The 21178-nt window shown below is 40.9% G+C and overlaps 1 protein-coding gene across 5 annotated transcripts in view; it reads left to right on the forward strand.

Moving 5' to 3' along the window:
• Positions 1-911: 911 nt before the first annotated feature.
• abca4a (ATP-binding cassette, sub-family A (ABC1), member 4a) overlaps positions 912-21178 on the forward strand; it is a 34774-nt gene continuing 14507 nt past the window's right edge. For 3 of the 5 annotated variants that reach the window (XM_053860966.1, XM_053860969.1, XM_053860970.1), the window contains exons 1-21: positions 912-1024; positions 2973-3104; positions 3484-3577; positions 3640-3781; positions 3852-3991; positions 6480-6607; positions 7474-7671; positions 9891-9980; positions 11073-11307; positions 11385-11524; positions 14382-14498; positions 14775-14972; positions 16555-16760; positions 16819-16995; positions 17070-17292; positions 18589-18810; positions 18878-19082; positions 19234-19311; positions 19388-19588; positions 20253-20430; positions 20502-20633. In XM_053860966.1, coding sequence (XP_053716941.1) covers positions 3039-3104; positions 3484-3577; positions 3640-3781; positions 3852-3991; positions 6480-6607; positions 7474-7671; positions 9891-9980; positions 11073-11307; positions 11385-11524; positions 14382-14498; positions 14775-14972; positions 16555-16760; positions 16819-16995; positions 17070-17292; positions 18589-18810; positions 18878-19082; positions 19234-19311; positions 19388-19588; positions 20253-20430; positions 20502-20633 — 3170 coding nt within the window. In that variant the 5' untranslated portion in view covers positions 912-1024; positions 2973-3038. Of the gene's footprint in view, positions 1025-2324; positions 2569-2972; positions 3105-3483; positions 3578-3639; positions 3782-3851; positions 3992-6479; positions 6608-7473; positions 7672-9890; positions 9981-11072; positions 11308-11384; positions 11525-14381; positions 14499-14774; positions 14973-16554; positions 16761-16818; positions 16996-17069; positions 17293-18588; positions 18811-18877; positions 19083-19233; positions 19312-19387; positions 19589-20252; positions 20431-20501; positions 20634-21178 lie in introns of those variants that run through there. The other 2 variants (XM_053860967.1, XM_053860968.1) reach the window with 2 other exon arrangements.

Genomic DNA, 21178 nt, shown 5'->3' on the forward strand with positions numbered 1-21178 from the left:
TGTAGATACTGGTCAAGAGTTGCTGGAAAGTACAAATGTTTTCTAATTGAGGGAACAGCAGAACAGCTGTGAAGGAAGCTGTGAATGTGTAGTGGCCTGATCACAGACTGTCCACTCACAGATGTAGCATCTTTCGTCAGTGGTCTGTTATTACGCAGTTTCAAAAATAATTTTGGAGAAATTGAACTCCTTGTTGAATGGCAGGTGTTTACTTTGCAATAAAGTGTCACGATATTGTGAGGAAGGCACGGAGTAGCAAGTCAGAATCAGTGTTTGCTAGACATTACATGCTTTCGCTGGATTGAGTGGTGCAACATTTTACACGTGTCGAGTTATGAGAAAATAAACAAAAACAGTGTCACACTGGGACTTAATTCCACAGTCCCTCAGTTTATGAAAGAAATTTTCTCCATATAAGGAACACAGGTCCCAAAAAGGTGACTTGGTTTGAGGACTGTGTACAAATGAAATCCCTGTGTGTACAGTGCCAATATTAAACTGGCAGTCCCCTTGTTTATGTATGAGTGACTGTCGGCACACTTGTTGTCAGTATACCAGTCGAAGTAGTGAGTAAGGCTGAAGCAGCCTATGGAATACCATTGTCTGCACTTGATAATAAGTTTCTGCATGACATTTATAATCTCTGCAGTCCACTGATGTTCAGTTCTGATAGATTTGTTGTGCGTCGTTCTGATGCGGTGGGAATTATTTGTTTACCAACAATACTGAGTTCATATTATTATTATTATTATTTATGGTGTGCTCTCCATTTCAGGTGAGACATTATTATTATTATTAGCATGAGCACTCCTCTGCAGGTTCTTAGGTCATATAGGCCACCGTGGATGGATAAGAGACGAGAGCATTCTCCCAACACTGTGAAAGGAGATTAAATCAATCTGCTTAACTATTCACAAGGTCTGGGAAATTAGCTGCGTTAGCATCTACGGGAGCTCTCGCTAGAATGTGTGCTCTGAGATAGCTCTCATTTGGTATCAAACTTCACTGCGAGTGTTTGCCTGAGGTAAGAAAGTCAAAGATTCACTATTAAATGTGCTTCTTGTAGTGTTGAAATGCAAGATGGGAGAGTGTTTCGTGTTGCACATGCTTCACTGTGACTGTTGCAGTAACTTCAGTCGGGATTCTGTTGGTGCTCACATTGTTATGCATGTTTTAACTGACTGTCTCAAGTTGTCTTTTGTGTATATGCCTTGTGAACAAATCTATCTCAGTTCTTTTGGGGAACTCTCAAGGTTTGAGATTGGGACACTCTGGTCTGTGAATAATGGGGTGATATCTAGATGTTCGCAGTTCAGTTGTTTTCTGTTTATTTTACTCAAAATATAAAGCTTGTCCTCCCTCCACACTGATTCATAACACTAGAGGTTGTGTAGTTTTCTTCTCAAACCACGTACATTCATCACTCTTTTCATCAGATTTCCTTGACATATTCGATTCACATAGCCACAATTTGATTCAATTCAAGTTTGATTTTAATTTGGTTTGGGCTAGCTCAGCCAATATATACCGATTTTGCTTGAATATGTAAGAGATTCTTTCCTGGAAGAAGCCTCTACCTTGACACATTACTAAAAATACAAATGTTAACATTCCGGTTCAAACTACAGACTGGACTACACACAGTAGAAAAAATATATTAAACAATCACTCTTGTCGTGCACAGAAAAATCAATTCAAACAATTCAAAATCATTGGGGTTGTCTCAATGCAAAACTGGATATCGATACCCAGAGAGATATTCTATCGTCAATACCATTTTCCACTCCACAGGTATAGAAATGACATTATCATAAAAGCATTTTGGTATCACTATAGTAAAGGGAATACGTGTTATCCATTAATAAACAAATTATTTTCCTATGAATTCCCAACAGTCAGTAATGATGCTGTTATTTACAGCGTTTGGTAACCATTCCAGGGTAAAATGCAGTTTAACTTAACATAAATAACTTTAACTTGACGCAAATCAGTAGTTTGTAATGACTGACTACTGGCAATTGTGCTGCTAATATGCATAAGTATAGGTAGTTTACTAAGTATTACTACTTATGCATTTGAATAAGTAGTTTACTTATGGTAATATACTTTATGTTCTCTAATATAAAGTGCAACCAACATTCAAAATGATTTTAAATCCAAATAAACAGTCAGTGAAATTAAGTGACGAAATATTCGGAAAACTGAAATACAATTAAAAATAAAAACATATCAGAACAATATAAATAACCTAAATGTTTATTTTCAAAGATTCTGGAGACTTGTGATCATAACTGCGTTTTTTGCGTTCTTCTCTTCATTCTACGTGTTTTACAGACTGAAACATGGCTGGCTCAGGTTAGCGAGCTAAAGGCTGCTAGCCGCGACTAACAACAAACCACAAACATTCATTGAACAACAAGCTAAACCTAGCTTGCTAGCGAGGGAACCACAGCTAAAAACAAAACAACCAAGATGAATGTGGGCCTGACTGACCCCATACATCAGTTTAAAAATGACAGGTAAATGATGAACTGAAGCTTTGCCAACCTGTCGGAAGTTGTCATAAAGGTGTGAGTATTGATACTTTTGACAGCCTTACGTACCAGGCTGTCAAAGGACCAAGCTTGAATACTAGTCAGTGTTGGTCATGATGTTGAAATTGAATTAAATGTGATTTTCTAATCCCTGTATGCTTGGTTCAAACTTCCAACATTGTAGCCTTTCATGCATGCATCGGAGTTGGTCTAGTTCTGTGCATCACATCACTTCTGAAAAAAACTATCAACATATTCTATGTGTTTCAAACTCCGAGTAGTACTCAGCAGGACAATTTTTAAGTTTGACAAAGAGGAAGGGCATGGGGTGGTTTGGAGGTAATGGAGTGTCAGGAACCTGATGGAACCTTTACCCTACCAAACTGGAAATGTAGTATACAGTTAAGAGTTGTTATATTTTTCATGAAATTATTTCAGTAATATCGGCCTGGACACAGGTTGTTCGCTCCAGTCGGCCCCTACGGGGGTAAAAAGGGAGGAGTCATGGCGGCAAGGACACAGATCAAACTTCTGCTTTGGAAGAACTGGACCATTCGCAGGCGACAGCGGGTAAATTTCCCAAATAACTTTGAATTCATTGCTGTTAAATACAGTTCCAACAATTCAAATTACTCAATTATTCCACACACAATTTGTATTTTTGGAAGAAAATTAGCATTATAAAATGATTGACACACACAATGCTTGCCTCATTTACACAATTGAAATTATTATGTATTTGTACTATTTGTATTATTATTATGTGTCCATGAGGACATTTCATTGTCTCTTTTTTCAAATTGAGTTGTGATAAACTAAAACTCTACTGCTATAGGATTGAAAGTGCAATCCCCAAGACTTTCTTGTTTTGTTATGTCATTAGTTGAACTGTTAGATGGTAAACTATTTTAAAGCCTATTGTGGGTTTGTTCAAAATACATTTCTTCAGGTTCGCTTCTTCATGGAGATCATGTGGCCTGTCATCCTCTTCATGGGCCTCGTGTGGCTGCGGCGAGTCAATCCACTCTACCGCCAACATGAGTGTAGGATCATTTGATCATTAATAATCTTAACAACACGATGAACACCCTGATCTTTTCCCCAGGCCACTTCCCGAACAAGGCCATGCCTTCAGCAGGGATCCTGCCATGGATGCAGGGGATCTTCTGTAACGCCAACAACCCTTGTTTCCAATACACGACCCGAGGAGAGTCACCGGGCCTGGTGTCCAACTACAACAACTCCATGTGTGTGACACAACGTTTGCTTTTCTTGTCCACAAAACTACACTTTCTAATGCATTTGAATGCTTCACAGACTGGCCCGGTTCTACTCAGATGCCCAGGAGCTTCTTTTCAGTGACCCAGAGTTTCTCCAGCTTGAACGTCTGTGGACGGAGCTGAACACCATGAGCACCTTTATGGACACACTGCGCACTAAGCCGGACCAGGTCTCAGGTCAGCAGCCCAGAACAAATTCTCATGTAAGCCCGGTATATTTCCACCCACATCCTGTCAGTGTTAATGATCCAAAATAGATACTATCAAGTGGCACCAAGAGTCACCAATACGTAAAAAAAAAACAAGATGCAACATAGTTTGCTCGGCAGATTGACGGGAACCACGAACACGGCTGTGCAGGCTGTTTGCTTTAATCAGCAGCAAATGTAGTGAGGAAGTATTGCAGTTTGGGTAGTCTGTTTTTTTGTAGCGCTAAAGATAAATAAAAATGGTTTAGAGTCTCTGGAAAATATTTGGAAATACTTGAAAAAGAAAATAAATTTTAGATATTCATGGCAAAACAAAATGCTAAAAACAGGTTTATACCTAAAAAAGGAATATAATATTTTGTGCTGTATATCCTCACTTTTCCTGTCACTGTGCTCCTGAACAGGTCCAGTCGTGAGACTCAGGCAGGATCTGAATTGAAATGTTTGTTCTGTTCAAGGCTGACAAAAGAAGATTAGGCCAGGAAGGTAAACAAGAGAGTGAAGGGGAGAACAGAACTGGCAGAACACACACCTGGCAACGTCATTTGGAAAAGCTAGAGATATTTGTGTAGCTATGACTGAACATGAACCAAAGTCTTCTCTAAAAATTGAAAGAATACTTAGAAAAATGCTGAGGAATTTATGAAAAATATTTTTTTAATAGTTAAGGAATACATTACACTAAAAATGGACAATTTAAATATGAGAATGTTAAAGAATGGTTAAAAAACAACATACTGATAGCTATCTGTAGGTTTATCAAGCGTTTATCAAGCAAAACGATATCCATGCAAAATAATATGAGCAGAAATGAATCTGTGTTTGAAAGAAAAACATAAAATTCAAGTAGTTAAATTTATTTAAGATTAAAAGTTTCCAGAATAAAGCACCAAAAACTGCATTTGGTCAACATGTTGAATCCTGTGTCTGTAGAAACATTATTCTATGTATGGAGGGACAATTAAGTTTCCTGTGACTACTGCATTTGTCTGTTGACGCAGGTTGCTCTGGCGATGAGGTCACAGTCTAGTTCACATTTTTCCCATCAGTGTAACTGTGTATTTGCAACAGGATTATCGCAGCGTCTTACGAAAGCCTCGTAATCTAAGCTGCTTACTTTCCCAACCAACATGTTGTTTTGATTTGGGGAGAATTGTCGCTCCTCTTGTTCATACTGTTTGGAACCAAACGTAAAGAAAGTTTTATTTTCACCCTCTTTATTTATGACAGTGTTTCAAGATTTCTGAATTTGTGGAAGTAGAGTGAAAAGTGCAGTTCAGGACTGTGACTGATCGTGTCTGGACTCTTCATGCTGCCGCTCTCATATGACAAATATGTAAATGGACAAACAGTACTAACAGAGATATGAATCTGCATTCCATCCACCTCAGGTTCCCATGAGCACAAGAGACAAGTAAATTGGATCATATTAAGTAGCATGTTATGTAATTGGTGAAACCCTAGCTTCTCATCCTGCAGATAAATAAGTCTTTGTGTGTACATGTTCTTAAACTCACACTGTATCAGCTAGCACTAAATGAAAAACACCACAGATGGCGGGAGTATTTTATATTGTTAATATCATACTGAGTCTTGAAAATGAAAAACCTTTGACTTTGACTTGTATCTACAATCTTCCCTGTCACCTGTAATAGTTTCAAAGTCAAGACAAAAACTGGAACTATATGTTCTTTACAGGGGCCATAATCCTTTGTAATCTGAGTATAAGCTTCTCAAAATGAAAAGAACATTGTTTTATGGACCACAACTGCCCATAAAAACGATATGACTTCTGGTTTATGGGTCAGTAGTAAAGTTACAACAATAAAAACATCTATTCACACGTGATGTTGTTTGATATTGAGTTACTCATTGTTAATCTTAACCCATTTTTTGTATTGTTAAGGAAAATTGGTTCACTGTAAATTCTTGGTTTTCTTTCTAAGTCATATTATGTAGCAGGACTGCTGTCATAAATGTGGAATCCACTACTCTACTATCTTTCTTCACGTAACAGATACACCTTTCAAAAATGTTTCCAAGAAAATGGAATGAATGTGAATCACTGCACTTGCTGGGTGTGATAGCGGATTTGGGGTGTGGTCCTGATCTTACCACTTGTTCCGGAGTAAAGGGTTCAAGTGCTGAAGGCCACAACAACCCCAGCAGTTGAAACGCTCACGTTCAAACAAGCCTTTGGAAATAGTCATGGTGCCGCTATGGCTCAATCTGATCACTTAATCCCAAATGATGATTTGTCAGAGCATGTCATCATACGCACCTAAATCTACAGCCCTGCCCAAGGAATAACAACACAAAAATCACATTGTGTTTGTTAACAACCAGGAGTAAACAGAACAATACATTGGGTACACGGGTAAAAAACAAATGTGGCCCTCATAAAATGAATACCTGATATAGGATCCTGCTATTTCTTGGCTTATTTCCTCCTGCAGGTCGTGGTGTGAGGGTGGAGACGATCCTGAAGGACGACGAGACGTTGACATCATACCTGCTGAGGGACATTCCTCTGACGGAGACTGTGGTGTATCAGCTTGTCAATGCCCAAATCAGGCCTGAACAGGTACACTTGTTTTTGCCTTTAAACATTCACATCAGCGTGTTTATCTCTTGTGTGTGACACAACAGCATTCCATAGTGTAATAAGTCACTATTATGAATAATTACTGCAGCTTAGTTTGGATTTAAGACTTCACATGAACAAAAGAAGGCACTACTTTCAAGTCAATGTTGTAGATTAGTGCTAAGGAGGAACCCAAAGGAAAAATTGAATTACAAATACATATTGCCTTATATCTTGGGCGCTGGTCATCACGATGACAATTAAAATGAATATGGAAGAAATGATACTGTATTTTTTTGTAATCACATGAAAAAATATTAATAAAATGTCAGGTAAAATTTGTGAAAATTTAATACAAAATTTAAGATTTTTTTTGTGTTGGGTGAAAAAGTAAGAAATGGCTAAATAATAAAAAGGCTGAATACGTAGTAGAATTGGAATTTAGTCATCGTTCGAAACTCCAACGTCTTTTGGCAAGACTTGCGAATGTGTTCACTGTTGTTTGACTTCTAATCACTGAACAACCGTGTGTCACCTCGTGTTGGCAGCTGGATAGTGTCTCCTAAGGAACACCAACATGCCCTGATTCGTCCTGTACTTCCACCGTGCCTGAATCATGGCCAGCAGCTGTGCAGTCAATCAGAAAACAAACTCTGACAAAACATTCATGTCATGTCACTGGTGTTTTGGCAGAAACTAAAGGAAAGGCTGCCTGAAGTTGCAGATGTGATAGCAGGTGTTCACGTCTTCCCTTGTTACACAAGCAGATGAAACAATGAGCTGGCAGTCAATGTCTTTTTATGTTGATTCCTAAATATTCCACAATGGTTTTCCAATGTGTTCAAAAGGCGTCACTTGTTTTCCAGTTTGCTTTTGGCGTTCCAGACCTGCACCTAAAGGATATAGCCTGCAGTGTGTCCCTGCTGGACAGATTCCTAATTTTCCCCAGTCGCAGAGGGCTCTATTCTGTCCGTAATGCCATGTGCATCCTCACCCCCCAGCGGCTGCAGGTCATCGAGGACAAGTTCTACGCCAATGTTGACTTTTTTAAGCTCTTCCGTCTGGTAAGTGTCGCCTCATCACTGAATTCTACCTGTCAGTCACATAGAATTATCCCCATTTACCCCCCCATTTGTATAAGACTTCTACCTCTTTCTGTCTGACTTTGCCCAGAAATAAAGGGAATGAGCATCTAACAGTGACAGCTTTGGTTTCATAAGAGGCAACACTCTGATTCACTAACTTCCATACTTAGTGTGTGGATCTGACTGTCTCACCTTTTATGGTAGGAACACCATGTATGGTGTTGACTCAACCTTCTTCCCTTTTAGATAGCCAAGGAAACTCTTATAGGGAGACCTGAATCACTGACTGACTGAAGGTGAGGTGTTCTCATATTCAGCCTCTTATCGAGTGGATGGGGCCCTTCCACTATAATCTCTGAATATCAGGTGGAATCTGTTGATGCTGTAACTGATTCACCACTCGCGCTGGTTCAAGGTACAAGGGACTCAATTCAATACTCAACTACTCCAGTGGAAACTAACGTAAAAGTCTTGCCCAAATTTGGACCCGTAAATGAAACCAGAGCAGGGGACGTGACATGTTAAAAGAGGAAAACATTCATAGCATTGGTCAAGAAAACATGTGGCACAAAACCAGTTACTGTTAAACTGAATCACGTTGTGTGGAGTAGTTTGGAGACAGTGTTAAGCGGCAGATGGTTTGGTGGATGAGATGCTGTAGATGATCAAGACAGGTGAAGGTGGAGGAGGGTGACTTCCTGTGGCGACTTCTGACCACATACCCTGATGACTGTTGAGTGCGTACACTGTCAGTTCAAGAGAGCTACTTTTAGTTCAACCTTTGCTTAATCAAATGTTCTCCTTTTTATAAGACCAAATGCTGCAGTGCATTATGGGGCCAATAGTGTTGGTTTTTAAATGTTTTAGTTTGTATTCAATTTGTCTCATTCCTTTATGATCCAGGGGATTTAAATCAGAAAAGTCCACTTGGGCGTCTTGAAAATGCTTGACTTACATCCTCCAAACCTTTTTATGACCTTTCATTTGAGATCACGCATGGATGTAAATAATACTGTATCAACTTAAAACGTTTCCCCTTGCTTCTAAAAAATAAAAATGACTGAAGCAGTGTAAGAAAAATAAAATGAATTGACCTGTGAACCCAGACATAAAAGACTTGAGTGCGTTTACGATCTGCCACCATACCTTAGCTGCAAGCAGCACATGAAACAAAGTTCACTTTTGTAATTGGCTTAGAGGATACGCTAGACTGCAGAGTAATTACTGGTCAGAGTTAACCGAGGAGTGCCCTGTGCCCGATCTGTATCGAGCCACATTCAGTCACCCATGTGACTTCCTTGGATTTGTAGCACAGCGCTCTCTAATGACGGCAACATGGCCTCACATTTCATGGCTGTGGTTGATGATTTTCATCCATCACATGGCAGCAGTCCAAATTCTGAAGTCCAAAGAGGTATATTAACCTGGAGATGTGCTATGAGTTCAGTCAAAACAAATGTGGCTTGGCTGTTGTTTTCAAAAGATGTTTGTCCGGGTCCTTCCGGAAAAGCAAATCCAGTCGGATTTTCACACACAACCTTCTAAATGGCTTATTTACAATGATCCGTACTAGGAAAACCATCCGATTTGCCACAGTACTTACCTTGTTGATGCCGTATCAGGGCAGCAGGAGGCCATTTATAAACACATATAACCTTGGAAGAACAGTGGCACACCTCAAAAATGGAGTAAAAACATACTATAGTCTACACACACACACATATACGTTGGTATTTCTATCCTTGTTAGGACATTGTCAGGTTTCTCACTGACACTCATCCTTAACCCAACCATCTGAAACAGATGGCTAACCTAACTGAGACTCATAGTCAAAGTTAATCCGAATTATAATGACCTTTTTTATTTTTAATTTCCCCAACCTCTAAAGAAACTATTTGAAAGCAGCCTGCACTGCACTTTCGAACCAGCCTTCTCATTCACACACTTGTTCCCTTTGTGTCTCCCACTGTCACACACAATGAGATAGAATGAAATTCCAGAGAGGAAGGATGTCTTTTTTGGCAAGACTCTGTCTTGGCCTTGCACTGCTTCCCGAACCTAAAGTCCATTGTTCAAAGAGCGGGCGAAAAAAGAAAATCCTGCAGAAAAAAGCAGCAGTCAGCAAATATAGGCAGACTCAAATGAGATTGTTGTTGTGCACAGCGTGTCTCAAATAAACAATACATTATTCTCTGCAGCTTCCTCTTGTGCTGGACAACCACTCTGAAGGCATCAACATTCACTTCTGGGTACGGATCGTTTCTGCTGCCTCCGACAAGCTGCGAGAGGTAAACTGACTTCCAGTCGTCCCCATCCTTCTCCACTCAAAAGTTCAGCGCCCGCTATTTTTAGTTGTCAGGAAACAGTTGCTTCCTTTGGCCTGAGTTTTACGCAAACACAGACAGTCGGGGGATATTGAGTGAGGAAGGTCTGATCCTGATCTGATATCTTTTCCCTCAAAAATAGACCCATCAGCACAATGTGAGAATTCAAATAGCAGTTGATTTGATTCATAATGTTTCAGATGAGCTCAGAATTATTGAGTTTCATGCGATCAGTTCTTATAAATGACAGCTGTAGAAAATGCAACTGCGGTTGAGGTTGTTAGAAATCATAATACTCATTGAAAATATGTCCTCAGACTGGAACAGCCATTGATGATGTGGTGTTCTTGTACATATACCAGGTCACTTTAATCTGAAAGCTGTTGAGAGCAAAAGTTAAACATTGATCCATTACTAGTTGCACTAGTACATTCCTCCCAAACAAGCTTTGACTCGAAGATACCTAGATTTTTCCTGAGCCACCATTGGAAAAGTCAACTCTCCATCCTGTCCTTGATCATCCAAAACTTCATCCTGAGGTTCAAACAAGAGGAGTTCACAGACCAAAAAAAACAAAAAACACACAGGCTGGTTCATCATCGGTACACAAAAAAGTATGTATTTATTTTTCCCCCAAATATGCTGCTTGTCTAAACTCTAAAATCTAGCATTAAGTTTGAAAAGGTATTTTCCTTGTAGCATTTTTCAATGACCGAATGAAATGAATCAAGGGTGGCTCCCTTGTTCAATATGCGGAGGCGCCTCTGTCCCTGGAATGCAGCCATGGAAGTGCTCTACCTGTGAATTGAAGGAGAGTTTTTCAACTGGAAATAGTTTGTTATGGTGGTTTCCATGGAAGGTAAGAGGCATGGACTGACTTCCTTTTTATTAGTCAGCAACCAAAAAGTAAGAATAACAAAATGAGATATCCAGCACTGATTTGAGTACTGCATCTAAAGATACAAGCAAAAACAAGTGAACCTTTTGCAGGCATTTTGTTGCTAACTGTATTGTAAAAGCCAATGCTAACAGCTCTGTGTATGTCCTTTCTTCCAGTTATTTCAGAGGAACAGCTCCAGGGAGCTCCTCCAGGCCTTGACTCCTCTCTTCCAGAGCAGTGTATCCTTCGAGCAGGTGATGGCCGCTGCTTCCGGCCTGGTGTGCGGCTACACAGAAGGGGCTTTTTCCCGAGTAACCTCCTTCAACTGGTACGAGGACAATAACTACAAAGCCTTTCTGGGAATCACCAGCGGAAGAGATCAAAGTCAATACTCACCTGACAACAGCACCAGTGAGTTTTAGGGGACCTCATGTAAACATGATGTAGTGAGGCATTTGTAACAAGAGTCACAGTGTAGTCTTGTGCAGCTCCTTTCTGCAATGACCTGATGAGAGACCTGGAATCAAACCCAGCCTCCAGAATCGTGTGGAGGTCGGTGAAGCCTATGCTGATGGGGCACATCCTCTATGCTCCTGACTCGCCAGCCGTCAGACGAATCATCAAAAATGTAAGCAGCACCAACCCTTATTCAACATTTATTCATTCTCACTATAAATGTCCTAAGGGGCCACAGTGTATGCTGTGACTGCCGTAATGGGCCGTAGGATCAGCCAGAAGAAAGAAAAAAAGGTCTAATCATGCCAGGAAGTTGTATGGATTAGCTGAAAATTTTACTTGACTTTATATTTTTCAAATATTTTCACAAGATTCTCAAAATAAATCATATATGTGACAGATATTTTAAAGCAATACATGCACAAAAAGGAATGGATGCCTTGTTAAAAAAATATAATATAATGAAATATTTCAATATTTCTTCTAATATTCTGTAAATATTCGTTGAGATGTCCTTGAACAGGTTGTAGGATTAAAACAGTAGTATAAAAAATGGAAATTATTCTCAACAGGGCTGTTAGATGTAATTTACATGGTTTTGTTCAGATGTAATGAGGGCTGCATTCATTCAGGCAAGAAGCCACAGTTGGCCCCTTGCCCCCATCCGAGCATGGTTTTGAGGTACCAGCGATGAATGTGAGGTTTTGATTTGTATCATTTTTCATTGTAGCGAAGACACAATGTAAAACAGCTTTCTGAAGCCACATTTTTTAAAGTTCTCAACCATGGCCAAGTATTTGCTTTGTCTGTGGTGTAGCCAAACACGGCAGAGAACAATGCACCTGTAAAAGAGGATCACCTCTTCTCTTATCAAGTCTCCGTTTTGTATCTTTATGTAGATAAGTGTCGGCTCTCTCTGAAGAGAGCAGGGGGCAGTGGTCATGGATGGCTAGTTTGCAAAGGAAGAGCGCAAGCTGATCGGCTGCGGTGACTGTCACACAGTCAACTGGCGCCAAAGCTTTTCCAATGTTATGTAAGCAGAAGCGTTGGCTCCTAAAGAAACGTGGTCACACTCACATGCACACAAAGTTGGGCTTCCTCTTCCTCAACCTTTCACGCCCTCGCTGCTTTCCTCTTCACCCAGATTGCGATCTTAATTGGCACTTTGACAGAGATGAGCAATAGTTAACAGAAACGTAAACATTAGCCTGTGTGGCTGCCGTGTTTCCGGCTCAACAAACTAACTTTGAAAAGATTCGCTGGAAGACTCTGTACTACAAACTTGCAAAGAAGTCTTTATATGGCAGTGAGCTGCAACATCCCTATGTGGATAGATTGCTGCGAGAACCCCCCCCCCACCCCCGAGATCCTCCTCCTGCAATTGCATGCTATTTTCAAACAGCCTTGGGGAATAAGGAGGCGCTCTCTTGTGGGAACCTGACTGGGATTCACTGGGCCGACTGAATTCATTCGGCCAGTTGTCACCAACGGCCTCCATTGTCACCCCGTCCCCATTGTACCCATTGTCACCCAAAATCAGACACACAGAAGAGGAAGGCGTTTAATTGGGTGTACTCTTGAGGGCTTTCATCCCCCACTGCACATGACTGAATACCGAAATAGTCAGCCTTTGGTATTCGCCACGCAAAACACTGTACATTCAGGCATCCAAGGCTGTGACGATAAGCGTGCAGTAAATATTTGATGCTTTGGCACAGAGGGCGTTTGTTGCACTGGTGCTGGTGTTCTGAGCAAGCTGGGTGTAACTCTCTGTGTGAGAATGTGTGTGCGGGTGTGTGTGTGTGTGTGTTGTCTTTGCAAAGCCTCTTTTGGGAGGCTGTTTAATGTGGGAATGGTATGTAGCGGGAGATTAGGATAGCAATGTGTATGTTTGAGTTTCTGAGTGTTGTGTACACACGGGAGGATTTAACAGACATGCTGATTTCTTAATTGAATACTGGATACACGAGTGTAAAACCAGTGCAACCTTTGACCTGTGATGTACTCGCACAGACTCAACACAAGGAAAATGAGCTGATCAAATGGAATAAATATGGAATGGAATAAATACTGTGAACAATTATTTAACCACAGCTAGCACAATCAGCTAGACCCATAAAAGTGACACTAAAATGTAATTGCTGTCATTTAAGTTGATGCTTTTCACTATAATAGTGATGGAATTCAGATCCACAGATATGATGAGCGGCTATCAGGTAGTTCTTCATCGCACATGTAGTTCCTTAAAGCTCTGGCACATTACTGATAAAGCTATGACAGAGACTGTAAGTTAAAACAGAAGCAGGAGGAAGACAGTAGGGTTCCTGCCAGTGATAAAATAGCCAGATCCATGTTACAAAAATATACATCTTATCCTTCTGTTTTGCTGCTTTCTTTAAAACAGAGATAATGTAAACATACTTCCTTACTGGCTTCTGCAATGGCTGTGTAAGCGCTCTCTACTGACACCAATGGGAGCATTGAAGTTTAATTTTTCATCTCTGTCACCAGAATATTATCATCAGTTTAAGAAGAGTATCTGTATGTATGGTCTTGAGAACAATACATTTTCACAGCTGCAAGATGAGACTTGGCCTTACACTTGCTGCTAATCCAGAGCCTGCCTTATCCATATGATTCAATAGCTTTTTGAAATGTCATGACAGCAGCGAGCTATATGAGACAACAGGTGGCAGTAGCATTTAGGAACGCTTTCAAACCGTGTGAAATGCACAGTAGGCAAACATGATCGGATGAAAACAAACATGATTTGTGGAATCAGATGTTAATTCAGAATTTAAAAAATTGGGTTGTATAAAAAATTGGTTTATATATATATATATATATATATAATACTTTTGTAATGCAATTTATTCTCAGTGTAATTCTTATCAAAGATGTACAAACTATGGAGGAATTAATTTTTTTCGGTGCCATGTCTATTGTGATTGTTATTTAATACATGAGAATTAATAGTAGAAGTCGAATAAGCTCAATCAACATCCTTGTTTCTGTTTTTTATCCCAAAGGCTAACACCACGTTTGAGGAGCTCGAGAGATTACGAGTGATGGGAAAAGCCTGGGAAGAGGTGGCTCCACAAATCTGGTCTTTCTTCCAAGACGGGATTCAAGTGAAGATGATTCGGGTACAACTTTGTAGAGCTCTAATCATATCCAGTGTGACATTGTGCTACTTTTTATTTAAAACTTCCCATTTTATTTTCTTTTGTCTCCAGTCCCAGTAGTCCCACAAGTTTCCTGCTTGACTCCTTATCTTAGTAAAATATGCCATATCCTCTCTCCATCCTTCTGGCTTCACTTGTATTTCCTCTTCTCAACATGACACTTTTTTATTTATTTATTTTTCCTTGTGCACGCAGAAGTCACTGTTTTATTTTCTTTGCTGTTTTTTTGTCTTCCAGGACACAATCAGTAATCCGTCAGTAATGGATTTTATCGACAGGAGTCTTGAGGAAGCACCGTTTTCTTCACAAAATATCCTCAACTTCCTGCACAATGGCCCCTCGGAAGATCGTCCAGATGATATGCCTGACTTTGACTGGCGAGACATCTTCAACCTCACTGACCGGATAATTCGGATGCTCAATCAATACGGGGATGTGAGTTTTCTCTCTCATATGTAACCAAATGGGACAGGTTCATGGGCGTGTTAAATTAGACTGACGACTTGAAGGACTCTTTTGAAATTCTGTCTTTTCATCTCGTTTTTTTCCCCCTGTTTTTCAAATCCACCTTCAATCTCAAGTTCAAGTACAGGCCTATTCACTCTTTAATCCTCCTGAGCTCCGCTTGATTTCCAAGCATCAGTTGTCTAACTTCTTTTTTGCTTCTGACATTCTGATAGGCTCTCTAACTTGTCCCACATCCAAAAACCTGCTAACATGTCCAGGTGGGACAGCAGCCAGGGCAAAACAGAGGCCGTCAAGTTTACTGCTGAAGGGTCGGGGTGACAAAAACACTTCAGTTGGCCAATCCATTTGAAACAATGTTCAAATGCTTGCACAGGCTAATCGGGATGAGAGGCCTATCGCACTGGGGGGTGACATGAGGGGCACCTTGGGGCACGAATGGGTGGATGGTTAGTGCGCTTTGTTTTTTGTCCAACTTGAAGCTTACAGCGGTTGAGTGTGACGGAGGAGTGGAGAGGACTGAGGCCGATTAGATACAGCTGTCACTCCGTCCTCCGTCCTATACAAAGCTGCTACAATGACCGTGGGCGTGAAAGGAGGTCTGCGTGTAGGTGGCATGTGTGAACCTGCAGGGAGAAAAACATGCCACGGTCTTCAGCATCGACAAACTCGAGGCCCGGGGGCCAAATCCCACCCGCCAAGTCAATTAATGCGGCCCTTAAGATCTTTCAAAGCCAAAACGGGCTCAAATTTAAATCCATTACTAATTCATGGCGCATAAAGAGCAACATCATCTCCAGTGCTGTTTATATTGTGATTGTCGAAGATTACCTCCGTCATTGACGCAGAAGTCACCAGTCTCCATTGCATGCTTTAGGTGTTCAAGTGAATCATGTTTCGCCTTCTGTGGTCTTTTCAGACACTGTAGACACCACAAAAAAAAAAAAAAAAACTTGGACTGTGCCTAAAATTCCGGTCCCATGCGTAAATGAGTTTGACACTCTATTTATACAAGAGGTCTTAAACTGATCCACAACATGGCCGCAGTGGGAGTAGGCCCTTTTCACATCAGGTGTCTGGAGACTGTAATCTGTTGATGGTCAGTCAGGTGCTGCTTGTTTCTGCTGTCAACTGATTGGTTAAACTGTGTGTTTGGTTGGAGCAAAAACCTGCACCCACTGAGGCCCTTTGAGGACCGGTTTGTGACGCCTGATTTATACAAAACATGTCAATATCACAAGTACCACTTTGCTTGCCTTTTGCAGAGGTGAGAAAAAATGTTTCCTGACGGCTCAGTTTTTGAACTACTTAAAGTAATACAATAATTTGGAATACAATGTCAACATGACTACATGTCTAGAGAGGCCTGAAAACAGAACAGCATTTATCCTACTGCAACAAATGAATGGGGAACCAGAAGCTGCTGTTGAGCTAAAAGTACATTAAGAATCTGTGAACTTTCTGTCTAGGTTGTTTGCTGTTTGTCAACTATGACATCATCACACAGTCTAGCCGAACCTCACGCACACCTGTCTGTTTTTGTCCTCCTCAGTGTGTGGTCTTGGATAAATTTGTGCCTCTGCCCGATGAGGATTCTGTTACATACCGGGCCTTAGACCTGCTCGAGGAAAGCAAATTCTGGGCCGGGCTTGTCTTTGTAAACATCTTCCCTTGGTCCAACGAAGTCCCCCCTCATGTGAAGTTTAAGATTCGGATGGATATCGACACGGTGGAGCGCACCAATAAAGTGAAAGACAGGTTTGTGGCAGCAGTTTTCATTGTGTTGTTGATGTCCTAACACGAACGTTCCACTTAGGTATTGGGATCCTGGACCCAGAGCAGATCCAATGGATGACCTACGTTATGTTTGGGGTGGGTTTGCGTACCTGCAGGATATAATAGAGCATGGGATCATCAAAACTCATACGGGAAAAGAATGGCCGATGGGTGTCTATCTGCAGCAGATGCCTTACCCCTGCTATGTGGACGACCTGTGAGTGGAACATGAAAAGAGTTCACCCTCCTGAGCTTCACATTTACGTTATCACCTCTTTCTCCTCTGCCCAGCTTTATGCTCACTCTGAACCGCTGTTTCCCTGTCTTCATGGTTCTGGCCTGGGTCTACTCAGTGTCCATGATAGTCAAAAGTATCGTTCTGGAAAAAGAGCTCCGTCTCAAGGAGAACCTGAAAGTCATGGGGGTCACAAACAGCGTCATCTGGTCTTCCTGGTTCATTGACAGCTTCCTCATGATGGGCACCAGCACGGCGCTTCTCACCGCCATCATCACGGTGAGCAACGCTCTCGCATTCTCCGCTCGGGGACAGGCTGTCTCAGCCATAATGTGACGGAGAATTTTGCCTCCATAATTCTCACCGATCTTGTTTGGCGAACAAACAGAACCCAGTCTCTTTCCTTGAATAATGAGTCACTAATGGAGGCCGAGTCACTGTGTACCTGTAAATCATTCCTAAACAGGCTGTGGATGCCATGACATCATGAGAATTATGTCAACACTGCAGGAAAGGACTTGTCAATGATTGCCTCAAATGTACCTGCAAATATAGCCAGACATCATGTCATGAACCCAGTCTGGCTGGCATCTGAGGACTTTGTGCCCTCTAGTGGCTGAGCAAAGTAAATGGAATGTGAACATGAATTAATACACCACCTTCTCAGATCTATATGAGAACACCGTCAACGATCAGAAAAAGTTGTTATGAATGAATTTATTTTCAGACCATGTTTGGATCCAGAATAAACAAGTGAGTCTATATTTATCTTCGGCAGGCCAAGTGACTGACGTTAAATTGTTCACTGGTAAAAATCTCTGGTTCCAGACATTGAATAGGTTGGTTTCCAAACTAAAAATAAATAAATCAAACGAAAAAAAAAAATCACAAAATGTTCACCCCTTAAATTAATTTTACACATATTTATTATATTAATGGAGATTATCAAATAAATGTTATATAAAATTGAAACAAATCTATATTATAATTTTTATAGAATATTTAGTCTCTCACAAACTATTTTTTTTGCCATCAAGTCAGCAACATTAGTTGTTATCTGCATAAGGGTTACACATACCAGATTTATTAATACAGAAAGACCCAATGGTATTTTACCATTCACTGCTGTTTCAACATTGTATTCCTCTTATCATGTCACACAGGTGTGATAAAAGTGCTTTTTCTTTTGAAAGTACTAACTTTGAAAACACTAAAATAATCTTTCCCTCCACTATAAAAGTCTCACCTCTATGCTGTCTCAAGGATTTGAAAATATTGAACTGGACATAACTGACCTTGATTCTACTTTTTTAAAGTGAGAAATACTCAACAGTAAGTGAACAAATATGACCCCTTCTAACTTTTGGAAAATAAATATGTTTTTGAGGCGCACTGGAGCACTGTTCAACCATATACTGTAGAACTTCTGTCTTCACGACTGTCCAGGAAAAGTTCTGTCTCAAAAGCTAGCATTGTCTTTCATGGTGAATGGTGTCTGAACAATGACACTGGCTGGTTTGAGCCCTGCATTGTGCCTCAAACATTAAATTGAATTCAACATTTGTTTACTTACAGGGAGGAAGAGTGCTGAACTACAGCAATCCCTTCATCCTCTTCATCTTCCTGCTCACCTTCACCACGGCGACCATCATGCAATGCTTTCTCCTCAGCGTCTTCTTCAACCAGGCCAACCTGGCGGCGGCCTGCTGCGGCATCATCTACTTCACTCTCTACCTGCCACACATTTTCTGCTTCGCCTGGCAGGAGCACATCACCAAGGACCTGAAGATTCTGGTGGTTGGTGGCGTCTTATAGTGACAAGAAAAATCTAAAAGCTCAATTTTTCTTTTCTTTTTTTTTTCAGAGCCTGTTATCACAGGTGGCATTCGGCTTCGGCACTGAGTATCTATCACGGTATGAAGAGCAAGGTCTAGGCCTGCAGTGGGACAACATCCAAACCAGTCCTCTGGAGGGAGACGAATTCTCCTTCCTCACCTCCATCTGCATGATGATCCTGGACACTGTGCTCTATGCTGTGCTGGCTTGGTACCTGGACAATGTATTTCCAGGTGTGTCAATTTTGCGGAAATAACAATGACAGTCAAATTTTGCTAGTTTTCCTTACGGGGAGAAGGGCAGATGAATGGATGCAATGACAAGTTTGGAACTCCCTATGAAAATGAGTACCTCTGAATGCACGTCTTTTCTCTCCCACCACAGGACAGTACGGAATTAGTCGTCCATTTTACTTCCCCTTCCTGCCTTGCTACTGGCTCAACTCAGTGTCTCCACTGTCGGGTACCCTTCGTCTACACATTGATATGCACAGTTCCCTGTCCTCCGAAAACAAACTGTCTTATATTGTCTTTTACAGACAACAAGCAGCAGGCGGAGAAAAAGGGATTTGATAACTTGGCATACAAGGAGAAAGGGGAGCAGGAGATAGAGAAAATCAGAAAGGAGTGTGGAAATGAAAAGATACCATCAGAGCAGTGTGGCAGTCCAGAGAAGTCCAACTCATGTGAACACCAGGAGCGACGTGAGAAGAAGGATGGAGACGCCCCAGAGAAAGACGGTACAATGTGGTTATGGTTGACTTTCTTTTGAATTATTGGTGAAGCTTTTTTTTTCAACAATTTTAATCGCTCTATTGATCTCTGGTTCTGCCAAGCAGTTTTAGTGTCCTTGTGTGCGCTTCATTTTCAGTTAATAATTGGTGGACGTTGATCACTTTACATTCCAATCACCTGATCTCAGCCCATCTGCTCATGTGTGAAACTATTATGTAAGACTGTGACTAAAAACACCTCATCCCAGAGCGCAGCCCAGAGCGGTGGTGAACTTGCACTCTGTTATAAATCGCTGAGGACCGCAGAATTGTTGAGACATGATTGAATGGAGCATAACAGCAAATAGAATCCTGAAGAATTCTTTTGTGTCTCCATACAAATGTCAGAATGATGGGTAAGACTATTTGATTCTGCCTCTTACTTCCATTCTGGGACCTTAGATGGCAGTCCTTTGTCTAGTAATTGTTTGTCACAGCGAAAAAATGAGTCAATAATTCTTCACATCAGAGGCATATTCAGACTTGATGACACATGGTGTACAACATATTTCCATAATGTCCACCACTCACGCAACAGGACCCATAATAAACTACAACACATGGCCCGCAGCTTTGTCTGGATTTTGTTCTTTTGACTCCCTCTATTTGATATTCTGTTTTGGTGCTCCAGGTCTGTCTTATTTTGAGGCCGAGCCCGACGACCTGGTGAAGGGGGTATGCATTCAGAACCTGGTCAAAGTTTTCGGCCGCGGCACTAAACCTGCGGTGGACGGTCTCAGTCTTAGCTTCTATGAAGGACAGATCACCGCTTTTCTGGGCCATAACGGCGCTGGGAAGACAACGACCATGTGAGTCCCACGAACCTATCAAGCTGTCGGTTAGCTGTGAGAGCGTCTGAGAGCCTGACTTTACTCTCCAGGTCCATCCTCACTGGTATGTTTCCTCCAACCTCGGGTACGGCCACTATTTATGGGAAAGACATCCGCACGGACATGGACACCATTCGGCTGTCTCTGGGGATGTGCCCCCAACATAACACCCTTTTTCAACAGTATGTAACCCTGCATCTTCAGTGTTTTAAATCGTAACCATGGCAACAGAGATGTGACGTGAACCATGGTCAATGTTGGAAGACTATGTTACCATGTACAGTACATACTGTAGAGCCAAAGCAGAATTGCTTGAGCAATATTGTAGTAATTCAAAACTTTTTTGGATGATCCTTGATGGTTGTTATTTACTGATAATTCTTCCATATCACATTCCATTACATCTGTCTTAAGAGCTATTGGCCATTTGATTCTGGCAGTGTTATGATGGGAGCAAATCAGAGAGAAAGAGAAATGGAGATTTTGACTTTAAAGCTATTTTAAATAATGGAGACAGATTTTCTAGCATCCAAACCAAATGTAATATATATTAAATTTTAATAAAATACATTATACATTATGATACATTGTTGAAATGAAAAAGTTAAAATTAAAAATGACAAATAAATAAATAAAGTAAACAACAAAGTAATGCAACTAGGAGAAAAGGGATAATATAGACACTTATTGGGGAAATAAAGATCAAATAATGCAGAGGCATTAGACG

This window comes from Synchiropus splendidus, chromosome 3 (assembly GCF_027744825.2).
Source record: "Synchiropus splendidus isolate RoL2022-P1 chromosome 3, RoL_Sspl_1.0, whole genome shotgun sequence".
In the NCBI taxonomy this organism is placed as follows: domain Eukaryota; kingdom Metazoa; phylum Chordata; class Actinopteri; order Syngnathiformes; family Callionymidae; genus Synchiropus; species Synchiropus splendidus.